Source organism: Candida jiufengensis (assembly GCF_024610255.1).
Source record: "Candida jiufengensis strain CBS 10846 chromosome Unknown scaffold3, whole genome shotgun sequence".
NCBI classification, from domain to species: domain Eukaryota; kingdom Fungi; phylum Ascomycota; class Pichiomycetes; order Serinales; family Debaryomycetaceae; genus Lodderomyces; species Lodderomyces jiufengensis.
Genome location: NW_026261560.1, coordinates 679,298 through 696,160, shown reverse-complemented (window position 1 = coordinate 696,160; position 16,863 = coordinate 679,298). Strand labels below are relative to the sequence as shown.

General features: G+C 24.6%; 10 protein-coding genes across 10 annotated transcripts; 6 read left to right on the top strand and 4 right to left on the bottom strand. All coding sequences in view use genetic code 12, as the record gives it.

Moving 5' to 3' along the window:
- Positions 1–42: 42 nt before the first annotated feature.
- KGF54_002768 (U2 snRNP complex subunit) lies at positions 43–789 on the top strand (the record flags this gene model as incomplete). Its single annotated transcript, XM_051763282.1, has 1 exon — positions 43–789. One exon carries the CDS (start codon positions 43–45, stop codon positions 787–789), a length of 747 nt encoding a protein of 248 aa, XP_051620138.1.
- A 35-nt stretch (positions 790–824) lies between these two features.
- KGF54_002767 (lysophosphatidic acid acyltransferase) lies at positions 825–1,712 on the bottom strand (the record flags this gene model as incomplete). Its single annotated transcript, XM_051763281.1, has 1 exon — positions 825–1,712. One exon carries the CDS (start codon positions 1,710–1,712, stop codon positions 825–827), a length of 888 nt encoding a protein of 295 aa, XP_051620137.1.
- Positions 1,713–2,100: 388 nt separating this feature from the next.
- Positions 2,101–2,496, bottom strand: KGF54_002766 (uncharacterized protein; the record flags this gene model as incomplete). Its single annotated transcript, XM_051763280.1, has 1 exon — positions 2,101–2,496. One exon carries the CDS (start codon positions 2,494–2,496, stop codon positions 2,101–2,103), a length of 396 nt encoding a protein of 131 aa, XP_051620136.1.
- A 928-nt stretch (positions 2,497–3,424) lies between these two features.
- On the top strand, positions 3,425–3,817 carry HTA2 (histone H2A; the record flags this gene model as incomplete). Its single annotated transcript, XM_051763279.1, has 1 exon — positions 3,425–3,817. The coding sequence occupies one exon, from the start codon at positions 3,425–3,427 to the stop codon at positions 3,815–3,817; it is 393 nt and encodes a 130-aa protein (XP_051620135.1).
- Positions 3,818–4,012: 195 nt separating this feature from the next.
- On the bottom strand, positions 4,013–6,724 carry KGF54_002764 (uncharacterized protein; the record flags this gene model as incomplete). The annotated part of the gene is made up of 1 exon (XM_051763278.1): positions 4,013–6,724. One exon carries the CDS (start codon positions 6,722–6,724, stop codon positions 4,013–4,015), a length of 2,712 nt encoding a protein of 903 aa, XP_051620134.1.
- A 175-nt stretch (positions 6,725–6,899) lies between these two features.
- KGF54_002763 (uncharacterized protein) lies at positions 6,900–7,484 on the top strand (the record flags this gene model as incomplete). Its single annotated transcript, XM_051763277.1, has 1 exon — positions 6,900–7,484. The coding sequence occupies one exon, from the start codon at positions 6,900–6,902 to the stop codon at positions 7,482–7,484; it is 585 nt and encodes a 194-aa protein (XP_051620133.1).
- A 927-nt stretch (positions 7,485–8,411) lies between these two features.
- CDC3 (septin) lies at positions 8,412–9,808 on the top strand (the record flags this gene model as incomplete). Its single annotated transcript, XM_051763276.1, has 2 exons — positions 8,412–8,421; positions 8,487–9,808. 2 exons carry the CDS (start codon positions 8,412–8,414, stop codon positions 9,806–9,808), a joined length of 1,332 nt encoding a protein of 443 aa, XP_051620132.1.
- Positions 9,809–10,530: 722 nt separating this feature from the next.
- Positions 10,531–11,331, top strand: KGF54_002761 (nucleoporin; the record flags this gene model as incomplete). The annotated part of the gene is made up of 1 exon (XM_051763275.1): positions 10,531–11,331. The coding sequence occupies one exon, from the start codon at positions 10,531–10,533 to the stop codon at positions 11,329–11,331; it is 801 nt and encodes a 266-aa protein (XP_051620131.1).
- Positions 11,332–12,436: 1,105 nt separating this feature from the next.
- On the top strand, positions 12,437–12,970 carry KGF54_002760 (uncharacterized protein; the record flags this gene model as incomplete). Its single annotated transcript, XM_051763274.1, has 1 exon — positions 12,437–12,970. The coding sequence occupies one exon, from the start codon at positions 12,437–12,439 to the stop codon at positions 12,968–12,970; it is 534 nt and encodes a 177-aa protein (XP_051620130.1).
- A 2,085-nt stretch (positions 12,971–15,055) lies between these two features.
- On the bottom strand, positions 15,056–15,490 carry KGF54_002759 (uncharacterized protein; the record flags this gene model as incomplete). Its single annotated transcript, XM_051763272.1, has 1 exon — positions 15,056–15,490. One exon carries the CDS (start codon positions 15,488–15,490, stop codon positions 15,056–15,058), a length of 435 nt encoding a protein of 144 aa, XP_051620129.1.
- Between the last annotated feature and the right edge of the window lie 1,373 nt (positions 15,491–16,863).

Genomic DNA, 16,863 nt, shown 5'->3' with positions numbered 1-16,863 from the left:
TTAAAACATACCGATTCAAATATCAAACTTATTTTCAATAAAATGAATAAAATAAAACTAATAAATCAAATAAATCAAAAAGAACTTAAATCACATAATCTAACTTATAAATCATCATGGCATTATGATTATAGAGATACAAATTATATATATATAGGAAACATTCCACAAACTATAAAATATAAAGATATAATAATAATATTTAGTCAATACGGTATACCAACACATTTAAATTTAATAATTAATAAAGAAACAGGTAAACATCGAGGTTTTGCGTTTTTAAAATATTCAAATTTTAAAAGTTGTATTTTAGCAATTGATAATTTTAATGGTATAAAAATTAATTCTAATATGTTAATTGTTGATCATAATTATTATAAATTACATTATAATGAAAAAGAAGATGATTATTTAATAAATTATGATGAAATAAGAAAAGAAATTGAAAATGGTAAATTGAAAGAAGAAGTTGAAGAGAAAAATCAAAAACTAATAACGTCTAATGAAGAACTGATTGAACAAGAGAAAGACAAAATTGAGTTTGAAAACGAAGATGAATTCAAAGATCCAATGGAGAATGTCAATAACAATAACGAAGATGACGAATTCGTAGATCCAATGGAGTCTTTTATAAAGAGTAAGTCAAAGGAAAAATCACACAAATCAAGACATCATAGAAGTAATCGACATAAATCTAAATCTCATAAATCATCTACATCAAGAAGAGAAGAAGATACAATAGAAGATAGAGTTCGAGAAAAAAGTCCAGAAAGAGAATCAGAATCTTGAATAAAAATACTTCATTCAAGTAGTTTAGTTATTATTTACTTTTTTATATCATGATTTAAATAATACTTGATAAAATCTTCCTTACCATCAATACTTAAATCCTTATTATTAATTAAAGCTAATGAATTCAACTCAAATGATTTTCTAATATCCACCAAGTTAAAATTATCAAATTTATAAATTTTTATCTTGAAAGTTTTACTTTTAAAATCAGTTAATAATTCAAACAAGTAATAAAATTTGGAAATATTGATAGGAATAGGAATGGTAAAATAATTTGGAGAAAATTTTAAAACCATTGACTTAATACTAGAAATGCCATCAAATGTATATTTTGGATTTAATTTAATAAATGGTAAAATTGATTGATTATTTGATGTAGTTCCTTCTAACAATAAGAATACAATTTTATGTTTAAATTTCGAAGTTTCTTCAATTGGTCTGTTGTTGGAATTCTTGCCAAAACAATGACTAATTAATGACCATGGGGTATATTGATATAAATCACCTTTCTTGTCGGGTATTAAAATTATGATACTTGAAGTTCCACTAATTAAATTAAATATGAAACCATCTAATGGTGAAGAATAATTAGTAACTATTAAATCTCCAATTTTAGGTTTATATGATTGTAATTTGTCCAATTGTGATCGTTTAATTCCATCTACTGAATAATTGACATCATTAAATCCAAATATAAATTTAAAAATTAAATTTAATAAACTTGTTGATCCAGTTATATAATATAATAAAGTTAATAGTATAAAGGATGGGAATTTTAAAATAAATATTGGAGTTTTGATTAGTATTATTTGTAAGGTTGTTATTAATTTATTTTGTCTATTTTGACTTATTGGAAATTGATGAGGCATAAATGGTGATATACCTGTTGCTTTATCTCTCCATGTTGAAAATTTCTCCATCTTTTTTTGATGTACAGGACGTGATTGTAGATGTAATTGAGCTGTAGTTAATATTTTATTGATTGAATATCACTGATTTCATTCGATGATAACTGAGCAGCTCTACCCTGTAGCCTTGTTGTTAAGTGTTGAATATAAAATGTCCTGACCACTTTGACTAGTGAAAGAATTATAATATTTAAGAAAAACCACAAAATTAATTTTCATCTATACTTTTTACAACCAACTAATCAACAAAGAAGAACAACGAAGAAAGAAGGCTATACACAACTTCGAAAACCATTAAAATAATAAAACAATAACTAAATATATTAATAAAAACTATAAAAATAATATAGAACTAAAAAATAGGAGAAACAAAAAACCATTGAACTAATTAATTAAAAACTTAATTTGAAGCAGATGAGTATTTAGTAACAGCTCTTGTACCTTCAGAAACAGCATGTTTAGCTAATTCACCAGGTAAAATAAGTCTTACTGAAGTTTGAATTTCTCTTGCACTTATAGTTGATTTTTTATTATAAGCAGCTAATTTTGAAGCTTCATTAGCAATTCTTTCAAAAATATCATTAACAAATGAATTCATAATTGACATAGCTTTTTGTGAAATACCAGTATCTGGATGAGTTTGTTTTAAAACTTTATAAATATATGATGAATAAGTTTCTTTTCTTGCTTTATTTCTCTTTTTTGGACCTTCTGATGATGATGAAGTTTTTTTAGCAGCTGGTTTTTTTTCAGCTGGAGCTTTTGAAGCTGGTTTTTTTTCTGCTTTTGGAGCCATTGTTTAATAATTGATTAATTGATATAAATGTAAATTGATGAAAGAAAAGAAATATAAAAATTTAAAAAAATGTAAAAGATTAAAAAATTGTGAGAATTAAATCCTTATTTATAAAATAAATTAAAAATAAATAAATAAATATTTGAAGTAAGTTAAGTAAGAGAGAGAGAGAGAGAGAGAGAAAAAATATTTATCTAGTAAAGTACTTTGTTAATAAAATTCATTATACTAGAGAATTACGAGTTTATTGTGATTGTGACTCTATTAACTCAATAGATTCCTATTCAAACTATCAACAATTAAAATGTTTGTTTTGTATTAGATTTGCCATCAATATAATTAATTAATCTTAGTGGGAATAATATAAATATTATTTAAGTTCTCGCTACTTATTAATCGTGTTTTATTGTGTTTATATTAAAATCGCGTGAAAAGAGTATTTTATTGAGTAAAATTTAGAACATGTGAGTAATTATCAGTCCTCGTTTGAACTCGTTGTAGTAATCAGTACAAATTTAGTGCGAAATTTATTCGAGAGATTAATTACAATATTTACAACAAGAGAGAGAGAGAGATATCACACAAGAATTATGTCAAAACAAGTGTATTAATTGTTTTGATTTCAAGATAATTAACTATTAACCATTGTAGTGCTACATAGAATTATTCACTTGAATGATAATTGTTAATTTCTACACTACTAAGTGATAATTAATTTATTATTATGTTATTTAATAATAAGTAATAAAAAGTGTTTATACATAAAAAAAATTTATTAATATAGAACAAAAAAAAATATAAAAAATATAAAATCAAATAAATTTCCTTTCTTTAAAACAATCTTTTTTTTATAAGTTTTCTTTCTTTAATTTTGTATTTTAATCAATTCAATTTAAATTCAAATCAAATCAAATAATAATATATCATAATGTCAGGAGGTAAAGGTAAAGCCGGTTCAACTGAAAAAGGTTCAACTTCAAGATCTGCTAAAGCAGGTTTAACTTTCCCAGTTGGTAGAGTTCATAGATTATTAAGAAAAGGTAATTATGCTCAAAGAATTGGTTCTGGTGCTCCAGTTTATTTAACATCTGTATTAGAATATTTAGCTGCTGAAATTTTAGAATTAGCTGGTAATGCAGCAAGAGATAATAAAAAATCAAGAATTATTCCAAGACATTTACAATTAGCTATAAGAAATGATGAAGAATTAAATAAATTATTAGGTCATGTTACTATTGCACAAGGTGGTGTTTTACCAAATATTCATCAATCATTATTACCAGCTAAAAAAGCTAAAGCTGCTTCATCTCAAGAATTATAAGTTTAATTTTTTGTTATTGTTGTTGGTTTAATTATTATTATTATAATATAATGTTTTAGTTCTTTATAGTTTTTGTTTAAGTTTTTTATAATATATCATTTTTTATAATTTAGGTTATTTACTTTCAACTTGTTTGTTTTACTTATATTTTTCTAATTTATTTTCTATTCTATTTATCTATTTATTTATCTAATTTTAATGGTTGAGAATTTTCATTATATACAATAATAAGCAACTATATAAATTGAATAAATGATGTATGAAAAAAGTATTTCTACTTCCGTAAATTAATGAATAAAAACCTAAATAAGTTAACATTACATTGTTTAACCATTTAAATTTAATGTTTTGAATTGAAAAGCTTTTTAAGTTTTTATTTTTGTAAACTAGTAATACAATTGGAATAATTGATAATAAATTATGATGTGAACTAAATGGTGTCTTCCAATTTAATTGTAAATTATGTATGAATACTATTAAAATAGGTATATTTATTGGTAAAATCCATAACATTAATATTAATATTGATATCTGATAATTAATAATTTTCATATTTGTCCAATTCTTTGCAACATTGTAAGCTTGTACTATACAACAAAGTAAATAGGCTATTTGATAAGGGATATAGTAAGGTATTAATGAAAGAACAAGAATGATTATGACTAATTGTAAAAATTTTGGTGGTGATTTAAAACTTATACTTGGTATTGAATTTATGATAAAATGAAGAATTGAACCAATTGAAATTAATGCAATATACATAACTCCAACAATAAAACTTGAAACTAAGTATAGTAGAATTCCAATAATTGAAAACTTCTCCACTAATCCCAAAAATAATAAATTAACTTGAAATTTATCCCCATTTGTAGTTACATCATTAATAAACTTATTATAATCTAGTAATAAAACAGGATCAAAATAATGTAAAAATTTAAATGTAGTCAAATAGTTTAGTAATATCAATCCAACACATATATGTATTAAATACTTTGAGTTCAAATAAATCAAAATTTGACCAAAAGATGGGAATTTTTCAGCATTAAACTGTAACAATATTATTAAATAAATAATAAATATATTAATTCCAACAATTGTGATTCTATATCTAAGCACTAACAATTTTAAACTTTGTAAATAATCAATCAGTATAAAAACTTTTATATCTTTTTGTGGTTTTGACCAAATTTGTAAATTCATTGAATAATTTTGTTTATTTTTCTTGTGTGGAACAAATGGTGCAATTCCATGCATTGTTAAATATGTTGTACTTTCCAAATTAGAAAACCATTTGGATTCATATGGATCTTGAGTCCATTGTCGTACCAATAATGGCTGTTCTGAAAATTTTAATTTATAGACATAAAGACTATTGTATGCTTGAGGAATATTTAAGTTAATAACGAAAGGATGATTTTCTGGTATTGTTATTGAATCTCCTATGGTGGCTAAATGTTTACCTTGAAACTTATAGTTTGTTTGTTGAGATGAAAGTTGGAATTGTGTTTCACCTTTATTTAAAATATATAATTTGTGATAATTTCTTAAAAATGTTGAATTTAATTCTAAACTATAGTAAGGTTTGTAATCTCCATCATATGAAGAATCTGAAATATCTTGAGCTTTTGGGTTTGGTATTGTAGATAGTAAATTTCCAAGTTCATACATTTTGTTCTCTTTTTCAACGTAATACTCATTATCTTTGACAGATGATATTAATGAGAATTGATAATTTTTAGATGAGTTACTAATATCAAATACACATTTTTCATATGGGGTTTTTATATGATTATAATAATTTTCTTGTAATTGTGTAGCTGGTAGACCAATTTTAACTAATAACAAAGTAGGTTTAGTGTTTTCAAATCCAGTCAAATAATAATTTTTAAAAACCTTCATTCTTGCGATAACCGAAGTCTCTTCATTCATAAATCCAAGTCCTATAATATTAACCACATCCAATAAAGAATTAGCAATAGCAGTTCGTAATTGTTGACACCATACTATAGCTAAATGATCAATTGGAGTCCACACAAGTGGAATACCAGTAGTGAAAACAGTGAATCCATTTGATGGTGGAACTAAATATCCTAAACTTGTATAATCTGCAGGTAATGTTGAATCAAGAGCACCACCAGTTATTGAAATTAATATCAAATTCTTTAGTCTTTGTTGAGCTAATAAACTTAAAGATGAATCTTGGTTATTATAACCTTCATACCAGAATTTATCAATTGCTGAATAAATAGATGATAATTCACCATCAAAAGTTAAAGGAGAAGCAGAATGTGGTGAACTTAATGTTATAATAGTTTCTACTGAATTTTCAATATAATTTGGTAAAGTTAACATAATTCTTGATACAATACCACCCATTGAATGTCCAATAATTAAAACTTTTTGCTTTTTAGGGTATAAACTTTGTATAAATTTTATAGCTTCATTACAAAATTCAGATTGATCTAATATAGTCCTACCATGAAATGCAGTAAAATCTTCATTAAAATCAGCAGTGAAAAAATCCAATTTTTTGAAATTAAAATGATCATGATTTTCTTCCATTTCTTGAAATAATTCTGTAGTTCTTGCAGCAATTGATCTTGCTTGTCTATAATTACCAGCATTTCCAGGTATAAATAAAACGGGCACACCATCTAATTCCATATCATCATTTTCTTTAGGTATTTTATCTTTACCTTGTTCTCTATAAAGGTAAATAGAATATTTTGAAGCATATTTTGTATGAGTTTCATCAAATTTATCTAATTTTATATATGATGGATACATCCAAACTACTCTACATGATGATTTATCTGGACCATTTAATTTTGATTGATATGATATTAAAGTTAATAAGGTTATTAAACCACCTAGTATAAATGAAATCAAGGATATATTACGTAGCATTATTTGAGTTTATTAGTGATATCTTGGATCGGAAACAAGATATTTTTACAATATTTTTCACGCAATATGCAAATTTTATAGCCAGGTACCATTATTAAAATTATCCTATAGTAAACACGAAAATTTAAAATCAATTGATTCATCAACTATTGATCCATATTCCTAAAGTACCCAAATGTCATTCCCTCCTGAAGATGTAACGATAATAGTTCAAAAAATAGCAGAAATACTACGATCTAAAAATCAAACATTAGCAATATCAGAAGCAGCATGTGGTGGATTAATATCTTCTTATATAGTATCAGAACCAGGTGCATCCCAATTTTATATTGGTGGTAAATTATTATATTCTTTAAAACAAAGATTGAAATTAAGTGGTTGGTCAGATAATGAGATTAGAAATTATATGGGACCAAGTGAAATAGTTGCTTTAAAATTAGCAAGAACTGCAAAATATGAATTAGGTTCTACCTTTGTATTAAGTGAAACTGGTTTTGCTGGACCTTCTACTGATTTACATTTGGATGAAGAAAAAGAAAATATAATTGATGATAATGAAATTGAGAGTAATAACAACAATAATAATAAAAATAACCCTCCAACGGCTGATGTTGGTACAGTATTTGTTGGATTTACTGGTCCAAATGGAGATTCTTCTACTTTTAAAAAATTCCCTAATCAACCAAGAAATCAAAATATGATAGATTTTGCAAAATTTGCTCTAGAGTTCTTGTTAGAACAATTGCAAAAACAACAGTGAATGGTTAAATTTTGAAATTTTGTATACTATTTATGAAAACAAACAATATATGTACTGATGATTCTAATAATATTATCCTCTATCTAATATTGTTAATTATTACGACTTTTAAACATTATTGAGTTAACTTTTTACCATTTACTACCCAAACTAATTTATTTTGCAACAACTTAGGTTGTAAATTCAGAGTATTGATGACTAAAGCTATTTTTATCAATAAGTCAGCCAGTTTAGTACTTTCAACTGAGAAATTCAGCTGTACTATTATTTAGTACGCATTACTTGAGTAGTAAGTGCTTTATAAACCTGTACAATCATTACATCAGCTCCATTGACGTTGGTTGCAATTTTAACGAAGAAGATCCATACCTCAATACAAAAATGAAATCTCTGCTGCAATACTTAGCGCAAAAGATACCTTTAAAGTTCCAAATAGCTTAATTTTAATTCTAAAAAATTCAGAAAAAGCAGAGATTATGACATAAAAAGTCAAGTTTATCATGTGGTACCCAATTTCCACGGTATTATCATTCTATTGTTCATGAAAGTCATTGAATAAATTCATCTTTTACATATTTAAACGCGTCTAATATAATATAATTTGTTTCAATAAGGAATTACAAAAAATCTCTATCTAATAATTTACTTAAACAGAACGAAAAAAAAAAAAAAAATTGATCATAAAAAATAAAAACAAAGTAAGTTTACGTATCAATAATTCAAATTTATTATACTTTACTCAAATAGATCATCATTATAAGAATCTAATATATCAATCAATCTAAGAATCAATTAAAATAAATTAAATATTAATAACATTACAAAATCAAATAGGGTCTGTTTTTTTGCAAGTAATTACGCCCTCAATCTAAAAATCGAGATCAAATCAAAAAAATTATCACATAACACAATAAATTATTCACAAATATGACTTCAAGTATGTACTCAAATTTCAATTTTTGGCTAATCAAATTTTGTTTTAAATACTAACTTTTACTTTAGTAATGGATCATCATTCACCAACGAAGTCTTCACCACATCCAGACAATGCTAAGATAATTAAAAAAGTTTTAAATGGTTATGTTGGATTTGCAAATTTACCAAAACAATGGCATAGAAAATCAGTAAGAAGAGGGTTTAATTTAAATATAATGGCAATTGGAGAAAGTGGATTAGGTAAATCAACTTTAATAAATACTTTGTTTAATCAAGACATTATGAAAACTAAAGAGAATATATTTAATGGAGGATTGAAAGAAGAATCAGAACCAGAAGAACAAGAACAAGTTAATGGATATGATTCAAATGTTAAAATTAAAACTACACAAGCTGAAATTGAAGAAGATGGAGTCAAATTAAAAGTTAGTGTTATAACTGCACCAGGATTTGGAGAAGCTATAAATAATGTTGATTCATGGAAACCAATTGTTGATGAAATAAATAGTAGATTTGATTCATATTTAGAAGCAGAGTCAAGAATTAATAGATCAACTATTCAAGACGATAGAATTCATGCATTTTTATATTTTATTGAACCAACTGGTCATTCATTAAGAAGTTTGGACATTGAAATTATGAAACAAGTTCATGAAAAGGTTAATTTAATACCAATTATTGCAAAATCAGATACTTTAACTGATGAAGAAATTCAACAATTTAAAAATTCAATTTTATTAGATATTCAACATCAAGGTATACAAATTTTTAAACCAAGTAGTTATAATGATGATGAAGAAACTATCACAAATACTAAAAATTTAATTAGTGCTTTCCCATTTGCAGTTATTGGATCAACAAAATCAGTCAAAGTTGCTGATGGTGTATTTGTTAGAGGTAGACAATATCCATGGGGTATAATTGAAGTTGATAATGCAGATCATAATGATTTTGTTAAATTAAGGGAATTACTTATTAGAAACTTTTTAGAAGAATTAAGAGAAACTACCTCAAATAATTTGTATGAAAATTATAGAACTGAAAAATTGAAAAAAATGGGAATTGATCAAGATAATTCAGTTTTTAAAGAATTTGATCCATTTGCAAGACAAGAAGAAGAAAGACAATTACATGAAGCAAAATTATCTAAAATGGAAGCTGAAATGAAATCTGTATTTCAACAAAAAGTAAGTGAAAAAGAGAAAAAATTACAAAGATCAGAAGCTGATTTATTTGCAAGACATAAAGAAATGAAAGATAAATTAACAAAACAAATTAAATTATTAGAAGAAAAAAAATTACAATTGGAAAAACAAAAGTTATTACCACAAGAACCTGCAACTACAACTCAAACAACTCAAAAAAGTAGAAAAGGTTTCTTAAGATAAAAAGTTTTGAAGAAGTTAGGTTGAAATGATTGTGAATAAATTGTATGTTAAAATATTGTTTTAGTTTGTACTGGAAATATATAAGAATTTATAATTAATTGATGCTACTCTTTTGATTCTACATCTTTTGACAATAATTAAACTTTGCATGTGATTTTTAAATTGGTTATAGTTTAATTTGAACAATTTCACTGAAAAGAATGGCGTGTTTTGAAATGAATCTGTTGATCTTTTCCTCTTGTTAAAAATCACAGACCAAATACAATTAATACGAGGTACTTAGTCAATCTAAAACTAGTGTGACCTTTCCTTTGTGTATTTCTTTTTTTCTACTTGTTTTCTTTGTTCTTGTCTCCGAAGAAATTGTTTAGCAATTTAGAAAAAAAAACAATTTATTCCACGGTATCAATTTACAAAACTTGAAATTTTTAATATGTATGTTAAAAAAGAGATGACAACTAATTAATTTGAAAGGGCTGAGATGAACTATCTTTATTTTATATGACGCAATTAGGTACTTCTTTGAATTTACGACTACTTTTTTAAATATTTATTTAAGTTTATATTCTCTCATTTCTTGTTAAGCAATCTCAGAATAATTCAGAATTCAGATTTTCGAAGCAAAAAAAAAATAAATATTATAATTTAAAATCATATTTCCCTTTTTATCTTACAAAACCCTTTTTCTTTTAATACAATTCAATTGAATCGCATTTTCAACAATGGCTGCTTCAAAATCAACAAAGTCAACCCCACCAGCAAAACCAGCTGTTAAATTTGATCAAGAAAAATTATTACAAACAATACAATCATTACAATTTGTTTGGTTTATTGGTAATGTTTTAACAATTATTGGATTTTTATTTTATTCATTAACTTATTTAAAAATTATTCCTTCATTATATAAACCAACTTATATTTTAACATTAATTGGAGTTTTTATATCTTTTGGAATATTAATATTTCAAATTGTTCAAAAAAATGGATTTAAATTACCTATTTTAATTAAAGATGATAATTTTCATTATATTTTATTAGCTGGATTCTTGTTATTTTTAAGACCTTATGTTTTATTAACATTAGTACCATTTGTTATTTTTGCTACTTTTCATGTATTAGCTTATATTAATGGTTTCTTATTACCAATATTTGGATTAAATAATTCAATAATTTCAAAATATATTACTAATTTTATAAGTCAAAATAATGCAAAATCTATACAAATAGCAAGTGGAATTGAATTAATTACATTTGTATGGTTAATCATTAGAATGGTCTTATTTAGAAAAAGATCATTAAGTCCAGTATTAGTTTATTTGGTATTCCTTAAAAAAAGACATGAAGTTAGTCCTTTCACAAGAAATTATTTAAGTTATATTGGTAAAATAATTGATGGATTTGTAAAAGATTTAAATCAACCTGTTTTGACTCAAGCTTGGGGTCATGTTAGAACTTTTTTTGCAACTGTTGATCAATATAAGTTAGTTCATGATTATCAAGCAGAAGAAGCTAAAGCTAAGTAGGTAATGATGGTTGTAAATTAGGCTTGAAATTATACGGAAAAGTAAATGTAATTACTTTTTGCTTGTAAATTTATACTATTTTTGAAGATTGAACACGTTTTAATAAATATGTGTAAGAATTACATGAGAGATAGGATGATTAAGATGTAACAAATATACTCTATTTTTGAAGGATAATACGTTAAAGCCAGAGGATTTATTTCGTTCGCTTTTCTCGTCGTGGTACAGATTAAATTCTCGCCCCCTTGTAAATTTTAAAAGCTCTTTAAAAGTTTGTCTTATTCGTTTCCAAGTCGATCTAAATTTCGCATAAACTTATTAATTGTATACGTTAATTATCATACAAATTAATTATGAATTCTCAAAGATTAGATTAAAAATTGATTTCGTCATTTAACAACCAATCATACATCATTTACCTTTATTAAATTCGTAAAAATATGGAGATAAAATTCAGGTATAATAGCGATCCTCAAAAATTTTCCGGTTTTATTTTATTCTAAAGTTGTAATATGTGTTTCATATTCGCGGTTCGTCTAAATATTATCCGTTTTGGGATTTCAGAGGTCATTCTGAAACAACCAGGAGTAATCAAATTTATAGTATTTGAATCATGACTATTCTGCAATACTCAAGTGAAGTTTTACTAAAGTTATTTTATTTTTATCTTATTATCAAGCCGAATTTGGCATTTGGTTGCCCCAAATTCGATTGTTAATTCAGTCAAAATTCAAATCAAATAAAACTACTCATGCAACTTGTTAAAGATATTTTATTCGTCATCTATTGTCACTGACTTTCTTGTGTTGATCCAACAATAGAAAATACAACATTTGAGAGCATTTATAAATCAAAATGTCTACTATTAAATGAATTTGATTTTTTTTTTTAGCAATTTAAATTAGATATGTATAATAAAGTAAAGTGTTGTTTGAAGCCAATAAAATAGGAAATCTTAACATCGTTAATGCAATAAAATCTTATTTATGTAACTTGTCAAAGAACATGAGGAAAATGATTTTGTTGAAAATGCTATCTTGTTTTATAAAAAGTTACAAATTACAACTTGTTTTATAAAAAGTTACAAATTACAACTTTTACAGAAATGACGGAACAATCAACTTCAACCATGAGTATAAAATTAGATGCAAATGATATACAAGATATACAAGACAAAATCAAAAATAACATTCCCTATCCAGAGCCAATCAAGTCAAAATCCCCATTCAAGCAACAACCTTTTGATTTCAGAAATAATAAAATACAAAAATTATCAGTCTTTCCATCCAAAGAGCAAAAGAATGAAAATTCATTGAAGAAATATTCAGATAAAGCAAGTATCAGAGCTAAATATTTCATAGACAAATCATGGGTATTAGTCAAAGAATCTTCAACAATAATATTTTATGATTTTATTAATATTTTATATAACATTTTAGAGATTTTAATAACAATTATAATCTTTATTTTTTTTACATTTCGTGGATTATATTATTTCACGATTGAGATTTTATTTTATTTTAAAAATATTTTATTTCATCCAATCGTGATTATTAGTGGTGTTGCATTATTATTTATTGGTATTCCATTTGGATTGCTTTTTGGTTTGTTACGCCCCGTACTTTTCAATGAAGAATGAATATATAATATATGTTAAAATCATTGATTATTTTTGAATTCTAACCAATCTTTTTCATATAAATTAGTAACTGATCATTGAATAATGAACCAATTTCATACAAACAGAATGCATTCATTAATTCAATACAAAAAGCAGTTTTGCAATTGTGAAACAGTTCAAACATTATTTTTGTGTAATAATTTGAGAATGTCACCATATGACGATTAGATAAGTTATATTAATTTAAGAGTAGTGTATATTAGTTTATATTTAATATTAAGTTGATTTTAAGAAAAAATGAAGTCATCTAGTATATAGTTTTATATAACAACAATCAACTCATATACTAAGTACATACAACTGATATTATAATAGATATTTAGAAAATTATTAGACCTTATCTACAGAATTATACCATAGAGGTATTTAGACCGACATAACTAAATAGATTACACAATTAACTAAATTGAATATTGTTGGAAAGTATAATTCCAGACTTCTCTAGAACAGTCTAACTTTATTATTAAATTACTCTTAAGTGATTGTTGAATTATTATAACTCAATAATTACTAATCTTAAGGAATAATTTTAGACTTTATTTTGTGTCATAATTTTAAAACAATAAGGCAGTTCACTTGGCTGCAAAATAAGATTAAGTTTATAAACAAATGACTAATACAAATAAATATTATTTAATTCAACAATAAGGGATTTGATTAATCACTCCTTGATTACTGATTAATGTACTTTTAATATTACAATTACTAATTCAACAATAAGGGATTTATTTATGACTAATTTTTATTACTACTAATTTTTATTATGACTAATGTTTATTATTATTAAATTTTATTATTATTATTATTTTTTATTTATTATTAAGTTTTTAAAGTCTATTGTTGACTAAGTTTATTAGGTTTTAAAAGTCTATTGTTGACTAAGTTTATTAAGTTTTAAAGTCTATTGTTGACTAAGTTCATTAATGTTTAAAGTCTATTTTGCTGACTAGTTTTATTAAAAGATTTTATTATAAATAGGTTGGCATTCAAATTATAATTTATAAATTTTTACTTTTAGATTTTTAACTTAACTTTTATAGAAATTAATTAACATTATTATATGTATCTTTTATCAGTTCATTAATGTTTAAAGTCTATTTTGCTGACTAGTTTTATTAAAAGATTTTATTATAAATAGGTTGGCATTCAAATTATAATTTATAAATTTTTACTTTTAGATTTTTAACTTAACTTTTATAGAAATTAATTAACATTATTATATGTATCTTTTATCAGTTCATTAATGTTTAAAGTCTATTTTGCTGACTAGTTTTATTAAAAGATTTTATTATAAATAGGTTGGCATTCAAATTATAATTTATAAATTTTTACTTTTAGATTTTTAACTTAACTTTTATAGAAATTAATTAACATTATTATATGTATCTTTTATCAGTTCATTAATGTTTAAAGTCTATTTTGCTGACTAGTTTTATTAAAAGATTTTATTATAAATAGGTTGGCATTCAAATTATAATTTATAAATTTTTACTTTTAGATTTTTAACTTAACTTTTATAGAAATTAATTAACATTATTATATGTATCTTTTATCAGTTCATTAATGTTTAAAGTCTATTTTGCTGACTAGTTTTATTAAAAGATTTTATTATAAATAGGTTGGCATTCAAATTATAATTTATAAATTTTTACTTTTAGATTTTTAACTTAACTTTTATAGAAATTAATTAACATTATTATATGTATCTTTTATCAGTTCATTAATGTTTAAAGTCTATTTTGCTGACTAGTTTTATTAAAAGATTTTATTATAAATAGGTTGGCATTCAAATTATAATTTATAAATTTTTACTTTTAGATTTTTAACTTAACTTTTATAGAAATTAATTAACATTATTATATGTATCTTTTATCAACATTTACTCTATTCTTTTAATTATGAATGTATATTATTAAAGGTGTACGTATATTTAGAGGTAACTAAAACAAGCTACTACAGTATAAGGATATTACATTCTAACAAAAGATTAAAGGAAGAAGATAAGTTACAATGTAGAAGAGAACATAGATGTTTTATTACTAACTACTTAGAACATATCCCTAAATAAAAATAGTAACCAGAAATTGCATCTAATAAAATGCCGATTGTGATAATGATTAAAGCAATAATACGACCAATCTGGAGCTTTCTGTATAGCTTGGAATGTTCCAGAAATTGCATTTCAATGTCTCTAATTTGCTCATTATTCTTGTATTTTTCGTTCGATAATAAGAAAGTAAGTTTTTCCCTACTTGTTTTTTTTTTGAACCATAATTGTAATTTTTTAAACCATGATTTGTTCGTATTTGTGGTATCAGCATCAGGTGTAACTCCATCGTTAAATTCTTCATCTGGTATGGGATGTGGTTCGTTTGTGTTTAAAGTATCAGTAGCTTCTTGTCTGTCGTTTGAATCTGGATGGTTTGGTAGATTAATACTTATTAGTACAATTTGATTAAACAAATTGAGATACTGCATTTGGTGATTAATTCTTTTTTTGTATGGTATTAATAGACTTAGGGCTATGACTGAAATTGATATGAGCACAGCCCCAGTTATAAATAAGTCTTTATTTTTACTACACTCCATGTTTTTTTGGAATGTTAGGTTACTAGTCGATTGGCCATTACAAAAATTTTGATTTAGACTTTGTTTCCAGAACTTTAAAAGATCCTACAAAAGCTCTTCAAAGGGCGAATTCAGAGATCTTATTAGTGACGAGATTTGGAAATCCCACGATTTACGTATTTATATTGTCATTGGGTTTTTAAAAGTATCTAGTTACTATATATTCTCCTGTGAAGATGATACCATGGTGAAAATTTACCAATAAATCCTGGTTTTACTTTAATATTTTTTTTTTTTTCTTAAATCGACTTACATTTAAAATTATATAAACTATATAATATATAGTATGCAGGTCCTCTAGGTAGAAGACGATCACCTCCGATTGACTTTGGACAAAACTTNTTAAAAGTATCTAGTTACTATATATTCTCCTGTGAAGATGATACCATGGTGAAAATTTACCAATAAATCCTGGTTTTACTTTAATATTTTTTTTTTTTTCTTAAATCGACTTACATTTAAAATTATATAAACTATATAATATATAGTATGCAGGTCCTCTAGGTAGAAGACGATCACCTCCGATTGACTTTGGACAAAACTTTTATAGCCATTGAAAAATACCAATGAGATGAGACTCTATCTAATTCAACTGAAATAGATCATACTCAACAAAAACCAAAGCCAACTTTTTTGTTTTTCAAAATTGTTTTTTTATGTATTAATTCTCTTTTAAATATTGCAATTCTAATATAATTGTATTTCTATCCTTTAATTTCCCATTTTAAACATTCTTCTCCTTATGTTTTTATTGATTGATCATGTTCTTATTTGTGAGACTAAACAACAGCAGAGGAATTTAATTCTATTTCTGACTGTCGTCGTCGTTTTGCTTTTAATACCCCCAAAACTTTTCTCACAAATAAATTGATTTCTATCATAGCTTTTTTATTCAATTTTGAATTACCTAATACATTATCATACTTTCTTTCTATTTTTGTTACTTGTTGCCAATATTGGTTTGTTTCCGAACATTCAAAAAGGTGATGTTGTGAATTATCTTCATTTATTTTATTACATAATCTGCAGTTTTCACCAGTTTGTTGATATGCATAATATGGTTCATATTTATGGTAACCCAATTCTAGCAAATGTAAATCCTGTAACCCACCCAATGGTTCTTTTTAATAAACTTGATAAAATTCATTTTTGGTAGTGTATATAATTTAAAACTCCTTTTCTTTTATTCCTATATTTTTTTTTTCACCAAATTAGTGGCAACG